At 39.9% G+C, this 19,860-nt stretch overlaps 1 protein-coding gene across 12 annotated transcripts in view; it reads left to right on the forward strand.

Moving 5' to 3' along the window:
* The first annotated feature begins 1,256 nt into the window (after nt 1–1,256).
* Nucleotides 1,257–19,860, forward strand: part of TJP1 (tight junction protein 1) — a 236,068-nt gene continuing 217,464 nt past the window's right edge. For 6 of the 12 annotated variants that reach the window (XM_023651557.2, XM_023651558.2, XM_023651560.2 and 3 more), the window contains exons 1-2: nt 1,265–1,616; nt 12,281–12,413. In XM_023651557.2, the coding sequence (XP_023507325.2) occupies nt 1,444–1,616; nt 12,281–12,413 (306 nt within the window). In that variant the 5' untranslated portion in view covers nt 1,265–1,443. Of the gene's footprint in view, nt 1,617–1,676; nt 1,977–12,280; nt 12,414–19,860 lie in introns of those variants that run through there. The other 6 variants (XM_070231060.1, XM_070231101.1, XM_070231070.1 and 3 more) reach the window with 4 other exon arrangements.

The raw sequence follows: 19,860 nt of genomic DNA on the forward strand, positions 1-19,860 counted from the left end.
TCCGTTATCATGGCATATTAACTGTGAGAAAATGCAAATAAGTGCAAAGGCACATAGTATAAACTTCGCTACTAGCTCTTTAGCCCACAAATTACTACGTAATAACATGTGCATCACAATCAGTGACCAATCACAGCAGTTCTTTCAAAGTCTGTCAGTCACTCGTCACTGTTGCATCCGTTATTCAGTTTAGGCACGGACAGCAAAGTGTGCAGTTGTGTAGCTTCCTTTTCTCCCAGTGATAAACCTGTACAACACTGTATAAAAATGGGTAATTCAAAGCAAAGATGAAAATGCAGCAAAGAAAAAATAATAAATATGGAAATGAAGTAAAATTCAAATAGAGTTATAGAGAAAATAGGCCACTGTGGGAATGCTGACGCTGCTGTCTTTCCAGAGGCTCTAGACATGCAGCCAGAGGAATGTACAGAATGTGAACTTGAACGAGGAAAGTGGTTTGTGACAAAAAGAATGAGGATGTCCCAGAGGACGTCACATTAAAGAAACTCTCTGATATATTTCACGACATTGAAAGCGCAGAGGATAAAATGTTGAAAGTGATCCAAACACGACGCTTTGCCAATGCACAGAAAAGATGCTCTCTCAGTATGTAACAATTCTACTAGAAGACAAGTGCTGTTCAAGTTTCTCGAGAAGTTCTCCTTACAAAGTGATAAAACACTTTAATTTTCAATCTTTTTAATGTTTTAAGTTACAGTATTAAACGATTAGTTTTACTATTTTTTTGATATCCCTACCCATGTATAACCTTCAGCAAAGAGAGTTTGGAATGTTTTGACAATTTTTAAAGGTCATGGAACAATCTCAGTTTTTCCCGATGATTACGAAGATAGTTTTGCACGGTTTGGGTCATTTCCACAATCCTGAACTACCTCCAAATGCATATATACATGCACTGTGTACATGTACGTATCTACATATATATGCATTTTATATATACACCGAGTCTGCAAATACTTTAAGTTAGAACACACAAACGACGGCTACGAGCTATCAGCGGTAATCCTAAGTAAGAAAATTCATGTTTTCTGCTCTGGAAGCTTGCCGCTGGGATTCGTTCGGGGGATAAACGGTCGGAAACGAGGAAACTGAGGCACACGGGGGGGCCAAGCCCGGGCAGTGCCCGGGGCGGGGGGGTGACCGGCCTGACCCCGCCGAGCCAGGTGCCCGCGCGCCGCCACCCGCCGCCTGGGAGGCCGGCGCCGCCCCCGCCCGGAGCGCCCCGCGGGGCCGCGGCGTGCGGGGGCGGAGGGGGCGGCGGCGGGAGCGGCGGGCCACGCACGGCGGCGGCGGGAGCGGCCGGGCACGCACGGCGACGGCGGCGGCGGGAGCGGGAGTCCTGGCCACGCACGGGCGCGGCGGCGGCTGCGGGAGCGGGAGCGGCGGGAGCTGTGGCGGCGGCGGATGGCCCAGAGCTGATCTATGCGGCGCTTGGAGGGGCTGTGTCTGCGGCGGCGGCGGCGGCGGCGGGGCCCTGCCCGCGAGCGGAGCGGGGACAAGATGAAGTACCAGAAATACCTGACGGTGCTGCAGATGGCCATCGGCGTCACCCCCTCCAACCGCGGCAGCCTCCTGCCGCTCAAGAGGAAGCTGTGGTGAGGCGCGGCGGGCGGGGGCCGGGCGGGCGGGCGCGGGGAGCGCGGGGCGCAGCAGCCATTTCGGGGCCCCCGGGCCGAGCGCCGCGTCCCGCGCTCGCAGGGCATTCTCCGCCGCGACCCTCGGCTGTGCCCGGCGACGCGTAGAGCGGCGCGCCGCAGGCGGGAGGGGCCAGGGCCGGGGCCGCCGGGCGCCCCCGCCCCCCGCCCGGGTCGCTCCCTTCCGCTCGGGTCCCGCGAGCTCTGGCTCCGAATTTCACGCCAGGCTTCATGCAGACGGCGAGCAGTTTGTTAGCACTGGGTGCGTTCTCAAAATCCGTCTGCTCTTGGGTACCTGGTAGAGGACGAGCCGCTCCCACGGTAAGGGGACGAAGTTGCGAGATTATCATTGCAATATCAGGGACTGTATTTTATCTGCATGCGTCCTAGTTCCTCCGACCTGGAAACTGTTATTGGGGTAACAGGAAAAGAACGCCTTAGAGAAAAATGTCTGGAAGTTATCCAGCTCTGGTTTACATAGTAGATTATCTATCGGATTGCGTTGCGTTTATTAGCGTTTAAATGTCATATGGGATCCCCGTGGCTGCCTGGGCGCTCTGTGGACTTGAGACAGGTGTAAGGTGCTATCACAGAAGAAATAGTCAAGTAAAGGGATGGTGACGAAAGAAAAAAGACGCCAGTAATCTTGGTATTCAGTGGTCATTTTAATTTCAAGATTTGTGATCAGTGTAGTTCATAGAGGTTTTATTCAATTCAATTGAACAAGGTCGAATATGATTTTAAGGTTATAGAGAAAAGGATGTAAGGCTGCTTTTAGGCATTTGGGAAAAGTAATTTCTGCTATATGAGACAAATGACAGAATGATCCAAGGAGTATAAAGATTGAGCAGCCAAGAAAAAGACGAGTTAAAAAAAGGAATCCCAATAGTAGAGAATTTTTGAGATAAGACCAAAACCTATGGGCAGCGAAGTTCAGATTTCAGCTGTGCCACTTACTGTGTGACCTGAAGCAAGTTACTGGAGGATCTGTTTCTTTCTCTGTAAAAGGAGAATATCTACCTCATGGGGTCATACGCAGATCAACTGAGAGAATGAGTGGGAAGTGCCTGCCACTACGCGTGGCCGAATAATAGGTACTTAGTAAATAGTAGTGTCTTCCTCCTTACCATCCCCCCCATTTGTTTAAAAAAAGAGAAATTTATTCTGCAGAAGGTCTTAACTTGATCAACAGCAACTGACAACACATCAAAGACTAGACTGGTAAAAGTTGGCAGTAACTGAATTAAGAAATGTCCGTGGAAGTAGATTTTGCACATATGTGAAGAATATGTGACTAATGAAGCAAGAAGCAGTAACATTTGAAGATGACTTTTCAGATTGATGGCGTACAGGGAAAATAAAAAGAGATCAGCACCAACAGTCTCACCTGCCCCCGCTATGCTTTTCTCCTGAGCACTTGTCAATGTCTGACCCACTACATAGTTTACTTAATTTTCACATTTATTGCCTCTGCCCCCACTAGAATGTAAGTTGCATGGGGCCAGGGCTTTTGTCTGTTTAGTTCATTACTAAATCCTCTGCAGCTGGTATCTGGTACAAACTAAGTCTCAAAAGGTGTATGTAGAATAAATGAATTCTCTATAATGCGTAGCTGGGAAAGGAAATTTTATTGATGTTAAATTTTAAAACGAAGATGTGGGAATAATGTTCAAGGAGCTGTTAGGCATGAATATTAGTAGTAATTGGTCATAAAGCCAGGAAACTAGGTTTATTCTTTTTCATCATTGGAGTACTGCTTCTGAAAATACATTCCCCAGTACAGAGTTGGTGAAGAGAGAACACAAGGAAGTAAAATCCAGGTGACTTTTTTACTCTAGAGAGTCACATTTGAGGCAGCAGTGAACCGGGGTCAGGGTTAACAACTGTCTTACTAAGAGACGGCCTGGAAAGGGCAGGGGGGATTTTGTTGAACTTTTCCACAATCTTAAACAAGCATTTCAGAATTTCCACTCAATGTTAAGTGAACTTGCAAATGTTCATCTAGTTGCTACAGTGGGAAAGCAAGGAGCATACTCTACAAAAACTCTAGAGTGGGTGGTACTTTTAAACTTAGATGTATAATCCTTTTTTTTAAGTTGGAGAATATCGTGCTGCCTGATTAATCTATCTCTTATGTCTTCTGGAATTTATTTTCTAGATAACATTTCATTTCATCAGTGTCGTAGCAACCGCACGTGGAGAATTTGAGACGAAAGTCACCATTGTATGGCTGGAAGATATGAGGATGTGGGTTCTGACTCCAGAGTGGTGGGTGGGAACCAATAACAGATGTCTGTCAGCAGTGGATGTCAGACCTTGGAATGCACCAGCTTATGCCCATTTACAAGATGTGAGGGTGTACTATGATGATGGGTTGTGGCATATATGTAAGATTTATATGAAGATGTTTAGGAAAATGTATACACTCTCTGTGTTTCTCTCTCTTTAAAGTATTGCAGTTTTTGTGGAAAGACAGCATTCCTGTAAAGCTTATGCCAGTGTAAGTCACAGGTAGGGTTGAATGATCCAGTGCTTTCGCTCCACTCTTCTATCTAGTTTGGCTTTTTGTGCTTGTCAGCTTTCCATTGCACAATATCTTTGTCTTTCTGATTGGCTCTGCAAATCCTTTAAGGAGTATTGTGTTTGCAGACCAATTTAGGTGGAAACAAAAGCAGACAGACATCCAGACCCGCATCAGTGGAGCCTGCAGGAACCGTCTTCTCCTTGCCTTCTCCTTCGTCAAGAAATTTAGGATGTAGGAATGTGTGCAGTGTTTGGTTCTGCATCATTGCTGTTTAAGAACCTGAAACTAAGGCCTCTTACCTCTGCCTGAGCTAGGCATGAGTTTGTGCAGCCTGCTGCCTGCCTTTGGGGGCCTCCTGTAGTTGCCAGTAGGGCACTGTATTTCCTAGAGCTGCCGTAACAGATTACCACAAACTTGGTGGCTGAAAACAACAGAAATGTATTCTCTCGCCGTTCTGGAGGCCAGAAGTCTGACATTAAGTTGTCGGCAGGGCCATGCTCCCTTGAAAGCTCTAGGGGAGAATCCTTCCTTGCCTCTGCCAGCTTCTGGTGGCTCCAGACGTTCTTGTGGCCATATCACTTCACTCTCTCTCTACTTCTTCACGTGGCCTTCTCTGTGTGTGTCGTCTCTTCTTCTGTCTCATAAGGAGACTTGTCACTGGATAAAGATGATCTTGTCTTGAGGTCCTTAACTTAATTACATCTGCAAGGACCCTTTTTTTTTAACTTTTTATTGAGATTATGATAGTTTACAACCTTGTGAAATTTCAGTGGCACATTATTGTTTATCAGTCATGTTATAGGTGCACCACTTCACCCTTTGTGCCCCCCCCCGACCCCCCCTTTCCCCTGGTAACCACTAATCTGTTCTCTTTGTCTACATGTTTAACTTCCACATATGAGTGGAGTCATACAGAGATTGTCTTTCTCTGTCTGGCTTATTTCACTTAATGCCCTCAAGGTCCATCCATGTTGTTGTGAATGGGGCAATTTTATCCTTTTTTATGGCTGAGTAGTATTCCATGGTATATATATATGCCGTATCTTCTTTATGCAGTCATCAGTTGATGGGCACTTAGGTTGGTTCCATGACTTGGCTATTGTAAATAATGCTACAGTGAACATAGGAGTGCATGGGACTTTTGAAATTGCTGATTTCAAGTTCTTTGGATAGATATCCAGTAGTAGGATGGCTGGGTCATATGGTATTTCTATTTTTAATTTTTTGAGAAATCTCCATACTGTTTTCTGTAGTGGCTGCACCAGTTTGCATTCCCACCAGCAGTGTATGAGGGTTCCTTTTTCTCCACAACTTCTCCAACGTTTTTGTTATTTTTTGTTTTGGTTATTTTTGCCATTCTAACCGGTATAAGGTGATATCTTAGTGTAGTTTTGATTTGCATTTCCCTGATGATTAGTGATGATGAGCATCTTTTCATGTGCCTATTGGCCATCTGTATATCTTCTTTGGAGAAATGTCTGTTCATGTCCCCTGCCCATTTTTTGATCGGGTTGTTTGATTTTTTGTTGTTGAGTTGTGTGAGTTCTTTCCATAGTATGGAGATTAACCCTTTGTCATATATATGACTTGCAAATGTTTTTTTCCCAATTGGTGGGTTGTTTTTTTGTTTCAATCCTGTTTTCCCTTGCCTTGAAGAAGATCTTTAGTTTGATGAAGTCCCATTTGTTTATTCTTTCTATTGTTTCCCTTGTCTGAGAAGACATGTTGTCCCTAAAGATCCTTTTAATACTGATATCAGAAAATGTACTGCCTATATTTTCTTTTAGAAGCCTTATGGTTTCAGGTCTTGTCTTTAGGTCTTTGATCCATTTTGAGTTTATTTTTGTGAATGGTGAAAAAGAATGGTCAATTTTCCTTCTTTTACATGTGGCTGTCCAGTTTTCCCAGCATCATTCGTTGAAGAGACTTTCTTTTCTCCATTGTATGCCCTCAGCTCCTTTGTTGAAGATTAGCTGTCCATAGATGTGTGGTTTTGTTTCTGGGCTTTCAATTCTATTCCATTGATTTGTGCACCTGTGCAAGGATCGTTTTTAAAAATAGAGTCGCATCCACAGGTTCCTGACGTTCGGAAGTGTGGGGAGGAGGGGCATCCTTCAACCTGCTGCAGGCACCAGGGCCAAATCCTTGCTGTTGAGTGTTTTGAGGCCCAAATAATGGTTACTCCTCTCTATTTTATGTGAAATGTGAAGAATATTTTCATAATAATTTTATTGTTGTCAAGAGTTCATTTTTGCACTGAGTGCTTTTAGGAGTGTTTATACTGATCTTAGGGGGAAAAGGAGTGTCATTTCATTTTCTTCATGTTTCTAACTATATTTCTCCTGGTTATTTGATACAGTAATTATTGAAGGCCGTGAGTATCAATTCATTCATTTAAGTAGTCATCCAGTAATCAGATTCTGAAATCAATAAGAGCTGTCGTTTATTGAACTTAGTACCTGTCAGGACCTGTATATGTGCTTTCCAAGCATCCTCTCATTTAACCTAGAGCACCCTTGTGAGGTAGATGCTGTATTTCCCCAGTTTTACAAATGAGGTCATTGGCTTACCTGGAATCACACATCAGGTTTTATGCCAGTTGTTGGTGTTAAAAGCATGTTTGAGCAGGGATATGACGGTCTAGAAAGGGAGAACTGAAAACAGGTACAAAATGACTAGGAAATGACTTACAGAATGTTGTTTTTCGGAGAGTCATCCATGGCCCACTCATGGATCACAGAGGTCCCCCTGATGAGACAGAAATGGCTCTAAAATCCAGGTACTTAGTTGGTTTCCTTAATGGGAAAATTATAGGCAATTACACACATTATTATTTATTATTTATATGTACAAGTAAGGGCCATTTAATATTAACCCATTAAGTGATCTGTTAAGGTTTCTGAAGCCTGATACTTAGAAATGGAAGTTAGGCTTTTACTATCTTTTACTGAAGTTTCCTTCAGAAGGATTCGGTATCCGTCTAAAGTCACCTGCCGTGCTGTACTTAGCATCTTGAGGTTCCTATTCTTACACTGTTGTTTGAATTCTCCTAGTTTGGGGAGGGATGCTCGGCTATCACTCATTAGTGTTATCTTAAGTTGGTTGTGGCTGTCAGTTGCTGATATTTTAAAATTAATATCTTGTAGAAGGATTATTAGGTGTTACTCTTGTTGATAGTTTTGTTTTTGTATAACTGCTTTGTTTTTACCAGCTTGATTGTTTTGCCTAATTCTTTATCATTGAATTCTTTTTCAGTGGAAATTAGAAGTGGATGAATAGATGAGCTTGGGTGTTGTTTGTCCTCAGGGAACTGCGGTCAGAAATGGATGTAAGCCAAAGCTCCTGCGTTACAACAGAGTGAGGGGGTGAGCCCTGGGTTTCTGCCTTTCCAGCACATCGGCCTTGCCCACAAGAAAAAACATGGTCCTGTTAGATGAGTTATGAAGGGAGTGGAGAGAGGCAGAAATTTTCTCCCCAATTGCCCCCTAGGGATGATTCAATGGAATTAAGAATTAGGAAAATAAAAACTTCACTGTAAGCTAAATATTGATTTACCCTGAGTTCAAGGAAAAATATCCAAGATTCTTATACCTCAGTTCTTAACTTTATTTCCCTGTCATCAAGGGCCATTCTCCTAGATATTTGGGGAATAATTCTCAAAGTCTGAGTTATTCAGTTCAGAAACAGATCATCAGGTTGGGGGAGAGTGGTAGCTTGGGGTTAACTTGTACTCCACATCAGGAAGAGGTGTCCTTGGTGGACTTTCTGTACCCAAGTAGTACAGCTCTTCTCACTTGAGTTGTAGATATGCCTCTGTATTCTTGTGAGTGTCTGGCAAAAACTATTTGAACACATATCCCCACCCCAGGACTAGCATTAATTCTCAGAAACAGTAATAATACAATAGAGAAGTGACTTCTTAAATTCTTCTATACCTTAAGATTCTTTCTACTTAGACATGAGTTAACATTCTACGTTATTATCTGGATCTGTGCCTATTCCTTTTCTTTATCCTCCATCAAAGAAAGGGGATCATTACTGAGCCCTGTTCTTTTTGACAGTTGACCTCTTAGTTTCACGAAGACCTGGTCAAAGCTTTAAAGTTACTGAAATTACTCCGTAGGGGCCCGGTTCAGTTCTTAGACAAGGCACCATCCTCCTGCTGAGTCTGTGAGCAGGGTTGGTACAGACTTGCTGTTCACCTGGTATATACCAGTTCAGCTCTCCTGGTTATTAAATGTTTTTATTATGATCCTGGTAGGGAGGAGGAGGGTCCATTCTTCTAGTTACATTTAGGATCATCTTTTTATGTTTTACTTTGTCACTAGATTTAGTATTACATTGAGTTAAGTCTGATAAATTTCTTGGCTGATAAATTTTTAAAATTTGGTGGATATAAATTCTTACTGCAGACTTTATGTTTTAGGCTTTTAAGTTTGGAAAAAAGGAAAAGAGTGATGTCTTTCTAAGTCAGATGAGAGAAAATTTAAGAAAAATTTCTTTGTAAAGAAAAGTATTTTACATTTGTATTAATTTCTTGTAGTACGATCACACCACATATAACCAGCACTATCAAGATAAAGTGAGAGGAAATAAAGAGAATTTAAGACTTGTACACTGTTTCACAATTCTATTTTAATTTCCCATGTGCCCTCTTTTCTTGAATGAAGTTCTTCATTACTTTTGTGGAAGTTTTTACCCTGCAGAGAAGAGAACAAAACTGTACAAGGTGCTGCTTTTTGTATTGAGGATAATGAAAGTAGCATCATCAAAATTTTACTCTCAGAGGTGACTTGAAAGGTGGATGCATTGGAAATCCAATGAAATAACAAAATATATAGATTTTAAAAGCTTTCTGAAATGCATTTAGTAGATAGGGATAGAACTACTGAGAGAAAAACCTTGCAGAAATCATTGTCCAGAAAATGTTCAGGAGAAAGTTCCTGCAAAGGGAAGGGTGGATAGCTTGTAAGGGATGGAAGAAGCAGAGGACGCTTGGGGAATTAATCAGATTTGATACACTAGGTTGGCTGACCTTCCTCATCCTCACTATTTTGTGACAAGTAGGGAACAGCAGTGTTGCTTTCTCACTTACTACACCAGTGAATATGGGCACTGGGGCCAGAGAGAAGGGCCGTACCTGAGATAGCTACTGAGCCCCCTGACCCAGAAGAGAAGTTACCTCACAAACCTCCCAGCAGCATGTGCCATCTCTGCCAGTTGCCATAGTAAACATTACAGTGGGGAAACACATGTTCTCTAATACAAATATACGTAGACATTAAAAATCACCAGAGAAAGCCAGTGTTAAGAGAATTACCATATTCAACAAAAAGGAGAACTAATCTCTGAGAAAATAGAAAAGTATTGAATTAATGTGATTTTTCAGAAAGATGCAAAGAATATTGTATTAATAAAAAAAGTAGACAGTTTAGAAATTTAAAATGTGCCCATTGAAATAAAAGGGAATGGTTGAATTGACAAAATTGAAAAGCAAATTAGTGATCTAGAGGAGTAAGCTAAAGAATCATGAAAGTACAAAGGGATCAGAAGTATATAGACGAAGTTAGGAGACCTTAAAACTATTTCCAAGGAGGAGGGCAGGGAAAGACTTTTGGTATGGATGTGGTGATGCTAGGAAAGAAGGGAAATGAAGATGTGTGAATGTCATTTCTTGTGTGGGAGGAGGTAAGAATACCAATGAACCCAAGGTGTTGATAGAAAAATAGGAGTTTAAATATATATGGTATGTGTACATATTTATGTGTGTGTGTGTGTATAAATATGTGTGTGTGTGTGTGTAGGTAGGTAGTTAGCTAGAGTTAGAGTTGGCCTAATAAGATGTGTAACTTTCAGACTACTCATTGGAAGGGGGAAATGTCCAAGGGTGAGTGGGGACAAAGAAAACTCAATCATACTAAAAAGGCAGAAAAAAAAGAAGAGAGCATTTAAATTTAAAAAACACAAACCATGAAACAAGATGGCAGGAATAAACCTAAAGATATCAGTAAACACAATGCATTTAAATGATTTAAGTTCCTTTCAAAGGATACTGGTGCTGAGATTTGGGTAAAAAATAACGTCCAGCTACGTGCTGTTTACCAAGAGTTAAAAGTACAACCAGAAGAAGAGAGAAACAGACACTTGGAAAGGTTGAAAATACAAGCATAAAAAATACAAGCCAGAAAAAGGTTAATATAAAAATGTGAGTGGCGAAATTATCAGACAAAATAGCATTTAAGGTAAAATCTTTAATTGGCACAGAGACCTTTCATTTGATAAAAGGTTAAATCCCTAAGAAGATATGAGTTATAAACATTGACATCTAATAAATTTCAAATATATAAAGGAAGAAACTAATAATATGCAAAGATCATTTGACAAATCCATATTCATGTTCATGTCTTTTTCATAGAAACTAGCAATTCAGCAAGACAAATATGATGAAGGACATAGAGAAGTGGATTTATAAAGAATAAAATGATAAAATTGACCTTATATTTAAGGACCCTCCCCCCCCCCAATGGGCATTCTTATATATTGTTGATAGAAATGTAAATTAGTAAAGCCTTTCTGAAAGGCAGTACCTGGCAGCATCTGGAAACCTCTGAGCCTGTGTTTTGCTTCCAGGAACCTTTCCTAAGTAAACACTGTGTTTGTACCCAAAGATGTTGTCAGAGATGTTCGTTGCTTTATGGTTGATAGTAAACATTTGAAAACTAAACTAAATGCCTATCAGTAAGGGAGTGATTGAATAAATTCTGGTACACCTATACTATGAAATACTGTTTAGCAGTTAAAAGGAATGAAATAGATCTGGATGGGTTATTATGAGCAGGACTTCAAGATATGTTATTCAGTGAAAAAAATTAAGGTGCGGGACAATATGGACAATTTAGTCATGTTACTAAAAAATTTCAAAAGGCCATTAACACATATAAAGATAAGCATGAGCATTTGTCTGAGAGGTTATACGAAGAATTGTTTATCGTGATTGTCCTTAGGAAAAGGGGTGGGATTTGGGATGAAGGGTAAGAGGAAGGCTTTGACTTCTCATTTTTCCATCTTTTTATACTCTTCAAATACTCTAACTATATGGATATAGTGCTTTTGTTTTAAACTGTGGCTATACCTAAACTAGTCTGTTTTATGATATTTACTCCTAGCTTCTTCTCATATAAATCAGATTTATTTTGTTAATAGTTCATACTGTGTGTTCTTTTCAACAATGAGAGACGTATTTTATCCCTTTCAGACAACATTTTAAATATAAAAATTAAGTAGGTCATGAAGGTTGATAAATAAGTGAACATGGAATATGTTATAACTAGGAGATCTGATCATAAAATAAGGAAACTAATTTTCATAAACCACACTTACAAATCAGTCTTCTTATTTTGTAATTTTTATCATCTCTAAGACAATAATCCACTGAGCATTCCCCCCAGGTTCCCAGGGCACCTTGTCCTAAGGCTGCCACCAGTAGTGGCACAGAGATAAGAGAACCCCTGACAGTCTTGAGTGTGCATTTATATGTATGAACATGTATCCCAATGTGCATTCTGTAGATGGCTTAGATTACTTGCCGTTTCTTCTTATCGGTACTTTCTTGGTTCCATAGTAGTGCTGAATTAAGTGTTGACTGTCATGCTTAAACTTTTAAAAGTTGTTTTCATGCTTAACAAGAACATCCTGCATAGTATCTGTGGTTGTGCACGGTAGTACCTGATTTGTACTGGATGTGCCAGGCGCCAGGCTGAGCATTTAATAAATGCCTAGAGGGAAGTAGATGTCTCAGATGTACCTAAGAAACTTCAGCATAGTCGCAGTTGCTGCTTTGATGGTTACGGAGTTGACTTTTAGTGAATCTTAGTGTTGGAGTATTTGATCCCTGTCAAGAAAGATTTCTAAACAAACAAGAAGCTAAGAAATATTTAGAAAGTGTATCTGATAGGGTGTAGCTCCACTGTGGTTCTTAGCTTTTTGGTTAAGGAGGAGTGTGACATTTCCAAAGCTATCTTCAAGTAAATGCTTACCTCATACTTGAGAAATATGTTCACCTGTAAACGTGTCTTTTAAGAAATTTTTCCCCTTCTTGCAGGGTAACGCCATCTTCTGAAAATCCTAATGGTGCTACTTCTAGTGTCAGCCAAGGAAAACCTTCTTTAAGGCGAATTAAAGGTAGACTGCACAGAAGCAAAAGCCTTGATAGCATCGATTTCTGTGAACTCACTGTAAGTGGACTGTTCGCTACTTCTCTAATTTTTCAAAGAATATGAACAATTTGATTTCATTTCTTAAAAATTTTTATTAAAATGCAACAGGCTTATTTTGTGGTGATCATTTTTTAGTAAAAACTGGTTTATCCAGCAGGTTACCAGCGAGAATACTTTCTTAACTGGTATCCATATGATATGTTTATAATAAATGGTTCATAATGACATTCTGATTCAGAGACCAAAATAAAGAAATGCTTCCTGAACTCTGCAACAAAAGTTGAGTTAAGTTCAGTGGAGTGTTAGTGTAAATTTCTTAGAAAAATCACAAATCCACGTGTCAGTGGAAGTAAAGACCTAAGTATTTGATGAACTCCACCCAACATCCTGGTAAGACCAGCAAATAGTTACTCTGAAATTATTAGGATGGATCCTAATTCATTAATGATGGTGCTTTCTTTTCATTCTAAGTGATTAACATTAGTGCTCTTATTTCTTTTCCAGACCAGGTGACAGGTTTTCATATGGGTATGTGGTAAATTCATGCATGTTTTTGGAGGAACACTGTGCTTTCCGCCCCACTGTCCTTTCCTGTTAATTGTATTGTCCAAGTCTATAAAAGATACTACAGTTCCATAAAGGAAATGCTAGAATTTTCTTTACTGTAAGAAAGTTTTACAGGCATACTTCAGAGATATTGCGGGTTCATTCCACATCACTGCAATAAAGCAAATATCGCAATAAAGCGAGTCACACAAATTTTTTGGTTTCCCAGTGCATATAAAAGTTATGTTTATGCTATACTGTAGTCTGTTAAGTGTGCAAGAGCATTCTGTCTAAAAGAGCAAAGTACAAGCCTTAATTAAAAAATGCTTTATTGCTGGCCAGCCTGGTGGCATGGCAGTTAAGTTCGTACATTCCGCTTCAGCAGCCTGGCATTCGCTGGTTCAGATCCTGGGTGTGGACCTACACACTGCTTATCAAGCCATGCTGTGGCAGGCATCCCACATATAAAGTGGAGGAAGATGGGCACAGACGTTTGCTCAGGGCTGATCTTCCTCAGCAAAAAGAGGAGGATTGGCGGTGGATGTTAGCTCAGGGCTAATTTTCCTCAAAAAAAAAAAAAAGCAAGACTGTATTGCCAAAATTGCTGACCGTCATCTGAGCCTTCAATGAGTCATATCTTTTCGCTGGTGGAAGGTCTTGTAAAAAATGCAGTATCTGCAAAGCGCAATGAAACGAGGTGTACCTGTAGTCACATTTATGTGTTGTAGGATTCATTGGCAAATTAGCAGATATTTATGATGCTTACTAGACCAGATATGTTCATTTCTCTGCTTTGAGCTCTGAAAAATTCTGAATTATAGAAGTACTCTTGACCATTGTTGCTTCAAAAAGTCATAACAAAGTATGAAACTAAATCCTATCTTTTTTGAGGATACAACGTCTGTATCTTTTACCTATAATTGATGAAAACGAAAGTTCAGTAGATGTGGATACTCTCTTTTTTTACTTTTTAAAAATTTTCGTACCGTCATGCGCTATATAATGATGTTTTAGTCAATAACTGACTGTATCTACAGCGGTGGTCCCATAAGATTAGTGCCATATAGCCTAGGTGTGTAGTGGGCTATACCATTTAGGTTTGTTTAAGTACCTTCTGTGATGTTCACACAGTGACAAAATTGCCTAACAATGCATTTCTCAGAACGTATCCTTGCCATTAAGCGACGCACAACTATAATTATTTTTACTAAAATAATTTTACTCAGTTATTTTACTTAAAAGTGTGCTTGACTGTATTTTATGACACAGGACTTAAGAAGATATTTAAGGACTTCTCAGAAGATATTTAAGCAATAACTGACAAAAGGAGTAAAAAGACAGTACATTCTCGCTAAGTAGACCTAACAATTAAAGTGACTAAAGAAAATATAAGTATGGTTTAAAATAAAGTGAATTGCTTTTCAAAAGTGAAACATTGAATTAATTGAGAAACAAATTTGAATTATTTATTGGAATATAAAAATGGAAATTGAAATTTTATCAGGTTCTTTTATATGATGTTAATCATTGTCATTACTGAAGCATTATCAGATAACTAATTATTTTGGCATGTTATAAAATATGTTTATTTGCTTAAACAGAATCATTGTAGTTGGGAAGAGGTTAAAATTTCTCTAGACTATGACAGGAAAAAAAGCTTTACTTCATGTAATGTTGCCTTAAATTTCCTGGAAATAGAAATAGATTATTTCAACTGTGAGGAAAAGTTGACAGATAGAGTTATCTTTTTATTATGATAAATATGTTTGAAAATTATTGATAGTTTATTCCCTGCCTTATTCTATGAGAGAGTTGATCTGGCTGAAGTTACTATACAGTCCAAACAGGAAAAAAAATAACACTACCGAGGTGCAGTTAACATCTCTGTAATTAATTTCTTTCTTTTTTGATGATCTTTCCTGTTTGAGTTTATCTCAGAAGTGAAATGTTTTAGCATCTCTGGAGGGAAGACATTTGACTTTGAGGTTAGAAGAGAGGTAAAGATGAGGTTTATGGAAGGTCAGTTCCAGGGAGCGGCTGTGTTTTCTTGGTGTAACGGTTTACTCTGCTTTGTGGACCATGTTGTTTGTGATCTTGGTGTTCTGCTTGCTGAAGACTGTGTTGAAAGGCCATGGACTTTCGTGTACTGACATTTCACCTGTCTGTCAGTAATGGGGATGTATTAATAAAATGTAATTATTGTGATCAATTTGGTTTTTTTGCAATTTGAGTTTATTTTCTTTCTCAGTTTTTTGCAGTCATGATTGGTGGGGCGGCAATTTATATTTAGTTTATTCTTTGAATGTTTTTAGATTGTTAGAAATTTTTACAACGAGCATCTTCATTCCATTTTTAGAAAAGTAGTAAACTGATTTTCTAAACAAAAAAGTACAAAGAAGAAGAGCCTACCAGCTTGGCTACTCCCACTTTCTACCAGAATTGGTAATACTATGATATCCAAAATACATAGGGGCATATAGCATCTTTGGCATGGGGCTAAAAATGAATTTTTTCCCTCCACTTTTAAAATTTGATCTTCTTTTTTAAAAGAAGGAAGTGCTACACTTTTTTTTTCAAAAAAGGAAGATTAGAAAAGGGATTCATGGGAGGTAAAAGGGGTTCAGATTTGGTTCTCTAATGTAGTTGACTTTGTAATGTAATTGTGGAGAACCAAATTTTAAAACCTTAGCCACAAAGTCTAAAGGAAGATCCTTAGTAAAGGGTCTGTAATGACTCCCAATTATATGGGAAGACATAAGCTTTATTCCCTGTAGGAAGTAGCTTAGCCACCATAGATATCTTTTCATAAATGTTCTTCTAGTTCAAAAAGACTGAAAAATTTGTCATATTATACTGTTTTTAAAATTTGTGAAAATTTTTATTAAATGTATGGCTTCCTTTGGCTGCCAGAGTAAATAGAAAGCCTTAAAATAGGAAGACTTAGACTTAGTTCATAATCTCCTCTCACACGCATGTATCGAATTATGCATAACCAACAGAATGACATTTATATTTTAATTTTTACGTTTTACTCTTAACTTTGCCTAAGAAAAAATACAATTTTTATTGCTTTTGGAAAAACATTGCAAGTAGAGCAAGAGGTCCACTTGCTATGGTTTCAGAGTCTCAGTTTCTGGCTGAGAAGCCTCAGGTTCCAGCTGAGACTATTGGCTTTGGTCCCAGGTGTCAGATTGATGCCGTTTCACTCCTGGGGAGAGGTGATTATTGCAGCTTTCTCTGTGGGGATTAAATGGGATGGGCTTTCCAGTTCATTTTGTAAAACCCTACAGCATAATTGATTGATATCCTGCTATATGGAGGGAGGCTGGAATCCATCCAATCTCCAGGTCCTTCAGACAGTCTCCCAGAGATACGTGGTAAAATTTTCTTAGGCAGGGCCAAATGGACAAGTCTGTTATGAAGATGTGTTTTGCTTAGAAAACCTGAGCCTTTCTTCAACACGTTAATGGGTAAAATGCTATATAAACCATGTGACAAATTCTTTTTTTCCCTTGGGATAATGGAGTGATATATTGATAATCAATATGAAGAAGAAAAGCAACCATTTGTCTTTAGTTAATGATGGTTCCATTCATAGCTATTCCATTTCACTCTGGTATCGTTGCCTTTTTAGAGTGATCAGGTTACATTTTCACTTCTGGCCCTTCCTCCCTCTCAGATTCTAAGTGTATAGTCAATTTTAAGTGACAATTTAAAAATTCAACAGATTGCTTGAAATTTTACAACTTCTCTTGATTAACATAAACTTGTCATTTATTTCCTGCTTTGTTGGTGTAAACCTAGAATCCTAGTTTTCTCTTTCTGCCAACAGAAAAATGCTGCAAAAAGATTTACGCGTGATAGATAGAAACAGTGAACCAATTAAATGATTTATGGCTGTGTTCCCTTAGCCTTGGGTGAAAAAGGATTCAGTCATCACTGAGAACTGTTAGGCAAAAATGATATGTTTCCAAACCTTTAGAGGAGTTTTTGTCACGAGAGGGAGAATATGTGATGATAAGATATTAGTTGGAGGGTTACATTTGCATACAACTTTGGGCAAATAAGTCACATTTCACTGCTGCCTGAATAAATAGTTCTCTGGTTTTTTAATGATCAGCAGTTTTTCGCATTTGAAAGAAACTTTTTTCTCCTGGTCAAGAGGAGATTCCGTATAGGCTTATAGAAAATATATTTAACCATATGAAGATATCAGTGATGGAAATTTTCTCCTTCTTCCTCTTCCCCTCAAGACCTCCTACTATGAGATCTGCAGGATGCTAGGAGACCCCAGAGACCTGTTTTAAAACTAAATATCCCTTTGATTTTGAACATATGCCAAGTTTGCTTTCTTCTTGAGCTAACTTGGGTGCCTCACTGGTGAATAGGGAGCTGGGCACTAACAGGTGAGAAAACGGTGAAGGGAGAACATATGAAGGGACGCTGAACACCACCTTATCCTGCTTCCCAGTTCCCAGTTCAGTGGGAGGGGGCCAGCCACTTCTACCCTTTGTCGCTCCCACTCTGATCACCACCACCCATCTCACCGGTATGAGGGCCTAGAAGAAACATCACTGAACACTGTGGGCCTCCTTTTGCTTTGGGTCCATAGCTGCTCTTCTCACCCTGAGCTCTAGTGACTTGGGCATGTTTCTGTTCACTTTTACATATCTCTGAGTCGTTGTAGGTGCTGGCCCTAAGGCCACCAGCAGATCTCCTCACTGTGCCCCCAACTCTTAGTGCATGTTTTATTCCCTGATTGTACCATGTACTTCACCTCCTCAAAGTCAGGGAGCACGTCTTTTGTATTGCCCAAAATGCTAAGCCTGAAAAATTTTATGCTCATTAAATATTTGTTGGTTGATTGTTGGTTGACTGACTGCTTCGTTAACTGTGGCAGCTGAATAGAAAAAAGCTGAGAGACCATTAAATGTTAAAATAGTGGAGATCAAGAAGCAAGAGAACAGAGAGTTATGTAACTCATTTGATAAATAGTCAGGTAAAGTTACCAACTTACTCTGTCTATTGACTTTTCTTATAGGGAACATGTCTGAGCACTAAGAAATAAGGGGGAAATTTTTTGAATAGCCAAAGTAGGTGTGGTGGTGCTAGTGGAAATAGTAGAGGTGGTGGTGGAGGTAGTGGTATTGGTGATGGTGGTGGTGGTCGAGGTTAAGGTGGTGGTGGAGGTGGAGGTGAAGGTGAAGATGGTGATGATGATGGTAGTATTGGTGGTATTGGTGAGGGTGAGGTAGTGGTGATTGTGGGAGTGGAGGTGGTGGTGGAGGTGGTGATGATGATGGAAGTGGTGGTGATGGTGGTGGAGGTGGTGGTGATGGTGGGAGTAGAAGTAGAGGTGCTGGTAGTGATAGTGGTAGTGATGATGGAGGTGGAGGTGGTAATGGTGGAGGTAGTGATGGTGGACGTGGTAGAGGTAGAGGTGGTGGTGGTAGTGATGGTAGAGGTGGAGGAAATGATTACGGCAGCTTCTGTTCTCAAAGTGGCCAGGTCTTTCAGGTTTTGAGGCAGTAGAATGCTCCTGATTACATGTAATAAAACACTGACTCAAAGTGGCCTAAATATTAGGGACATTTATCAGGTCACGTCACTAGAAGTCTAGAGGTAGGGTGATCTTTAGGGCTAATTGAATCTGGTGGGTCCAGTACCATTTTCTTGGGAATCTTGGGTCTACTGTCCTTTCTGCATAGACTTCACCAGTAGGCTTTTAACATGATGAGTGAAGCAGTTCTGGGCCTCACATCCATGTGGAAAAGATAGGAAAGAAGAGAGTCTCTTTCTGTGGCTCTCTCTTACAGGCATGGAAACCCTTCCCCAGAAGGGAAACCTTTCGCGCTTCTCTTTTCCATCTTGTTGGGCCTTTGCTTGGACCAGATTCTTCCCTGGTGAATGCCGTGCTTGGATTTGCTTAGCTGGGTTCTCTGACCAAAGGAAATGTCTGAAAATTCATAAATAACAGCTATAATAATGTAAAAATACGACTGTTTAGAGTGGGAGCAGATAGTTCTCAAATATCTGTTAGGAATGCCTTTGGTTAATTGAATTATGGTAATTTAAAATTAACTACTAGGAGTTTTTCTCATATGAGTCTACGGGTAGGCAGTCAAGGGTTGGTTCAGCTCAGAGACCCATGTTCTTCAGAGACCCAACTTTCTCCACCTTTCTAGGCTGCTCTCATTTTGTAGACCTGTCATGCTAGTCTTCTGTGGGCTCTAGGTGGCTGCTGGAGGTCTGCCCTCACATCTTGTATTTCCTGCTAGACAAAAGGGGCAAAGGGGCAGATTTCTCCTAGTGATGCTTTGCCCTTTTATTTCAGAGGAGATGCCCTCCCTGGGGACGTTTTCCTACATGTCATTGACAAGAACTGTCATATTGCTGTCTCCTATACTAAGGGAGGATGAAAAATTGAGAGTTTGGGTAGCACAGGGCCGCTAGGCGTAAAAATGGGATTCTGCTGGTAAGGAAAGAGGAGGAAATGGACGCTTTGTAGATAACTAGCAAGGTCCACCAGCATATCCCAGCAGATCTTGAAACCGTTGTACAGACCAGAAAATTAATGCTGCAGTAAAAATTAAATTATAATTATCATGGCATTTTATGAAAGAAGTATGTTTCTGAGACCTCTGCATAATTCAAAATTCTTATAGTTGTGAGACTCATTTTCCCATAAGACTCACAAAGTATAGTGGCTTATTTCTGTTTTCCAGATAAAATGATCTGATTGTAGTTCACAGTTTATAGTTCACTGTGGTATATACTTAGGTTACAATTCATTCAGCCTGCTGGTTTGAAATTGTGTGATTCTCAATGCTTATTCTTAATTTGGGGGTATTTGCATAATTTCAGATTTGTGTATGAAGTGAGACTTTATCAATATTTTATGTTGCATGATTTAGATTTA

The sequence above is a fragment of the Equus caballus genome, chromosome 1 (genome assembly GCF_041296265.1).
Source record: "Equus caballus isolate H_3958 breed thoroughbred chromosome 1, TB-T2T, whole genome shotgun sequence".
Classification (NCBI taxonomy): domain Eukaryota; kingdom Metazoa; phylum Chordata; class Mammalia; order Perissodactyla; family Equidae; genus Equus; species Equus caballus.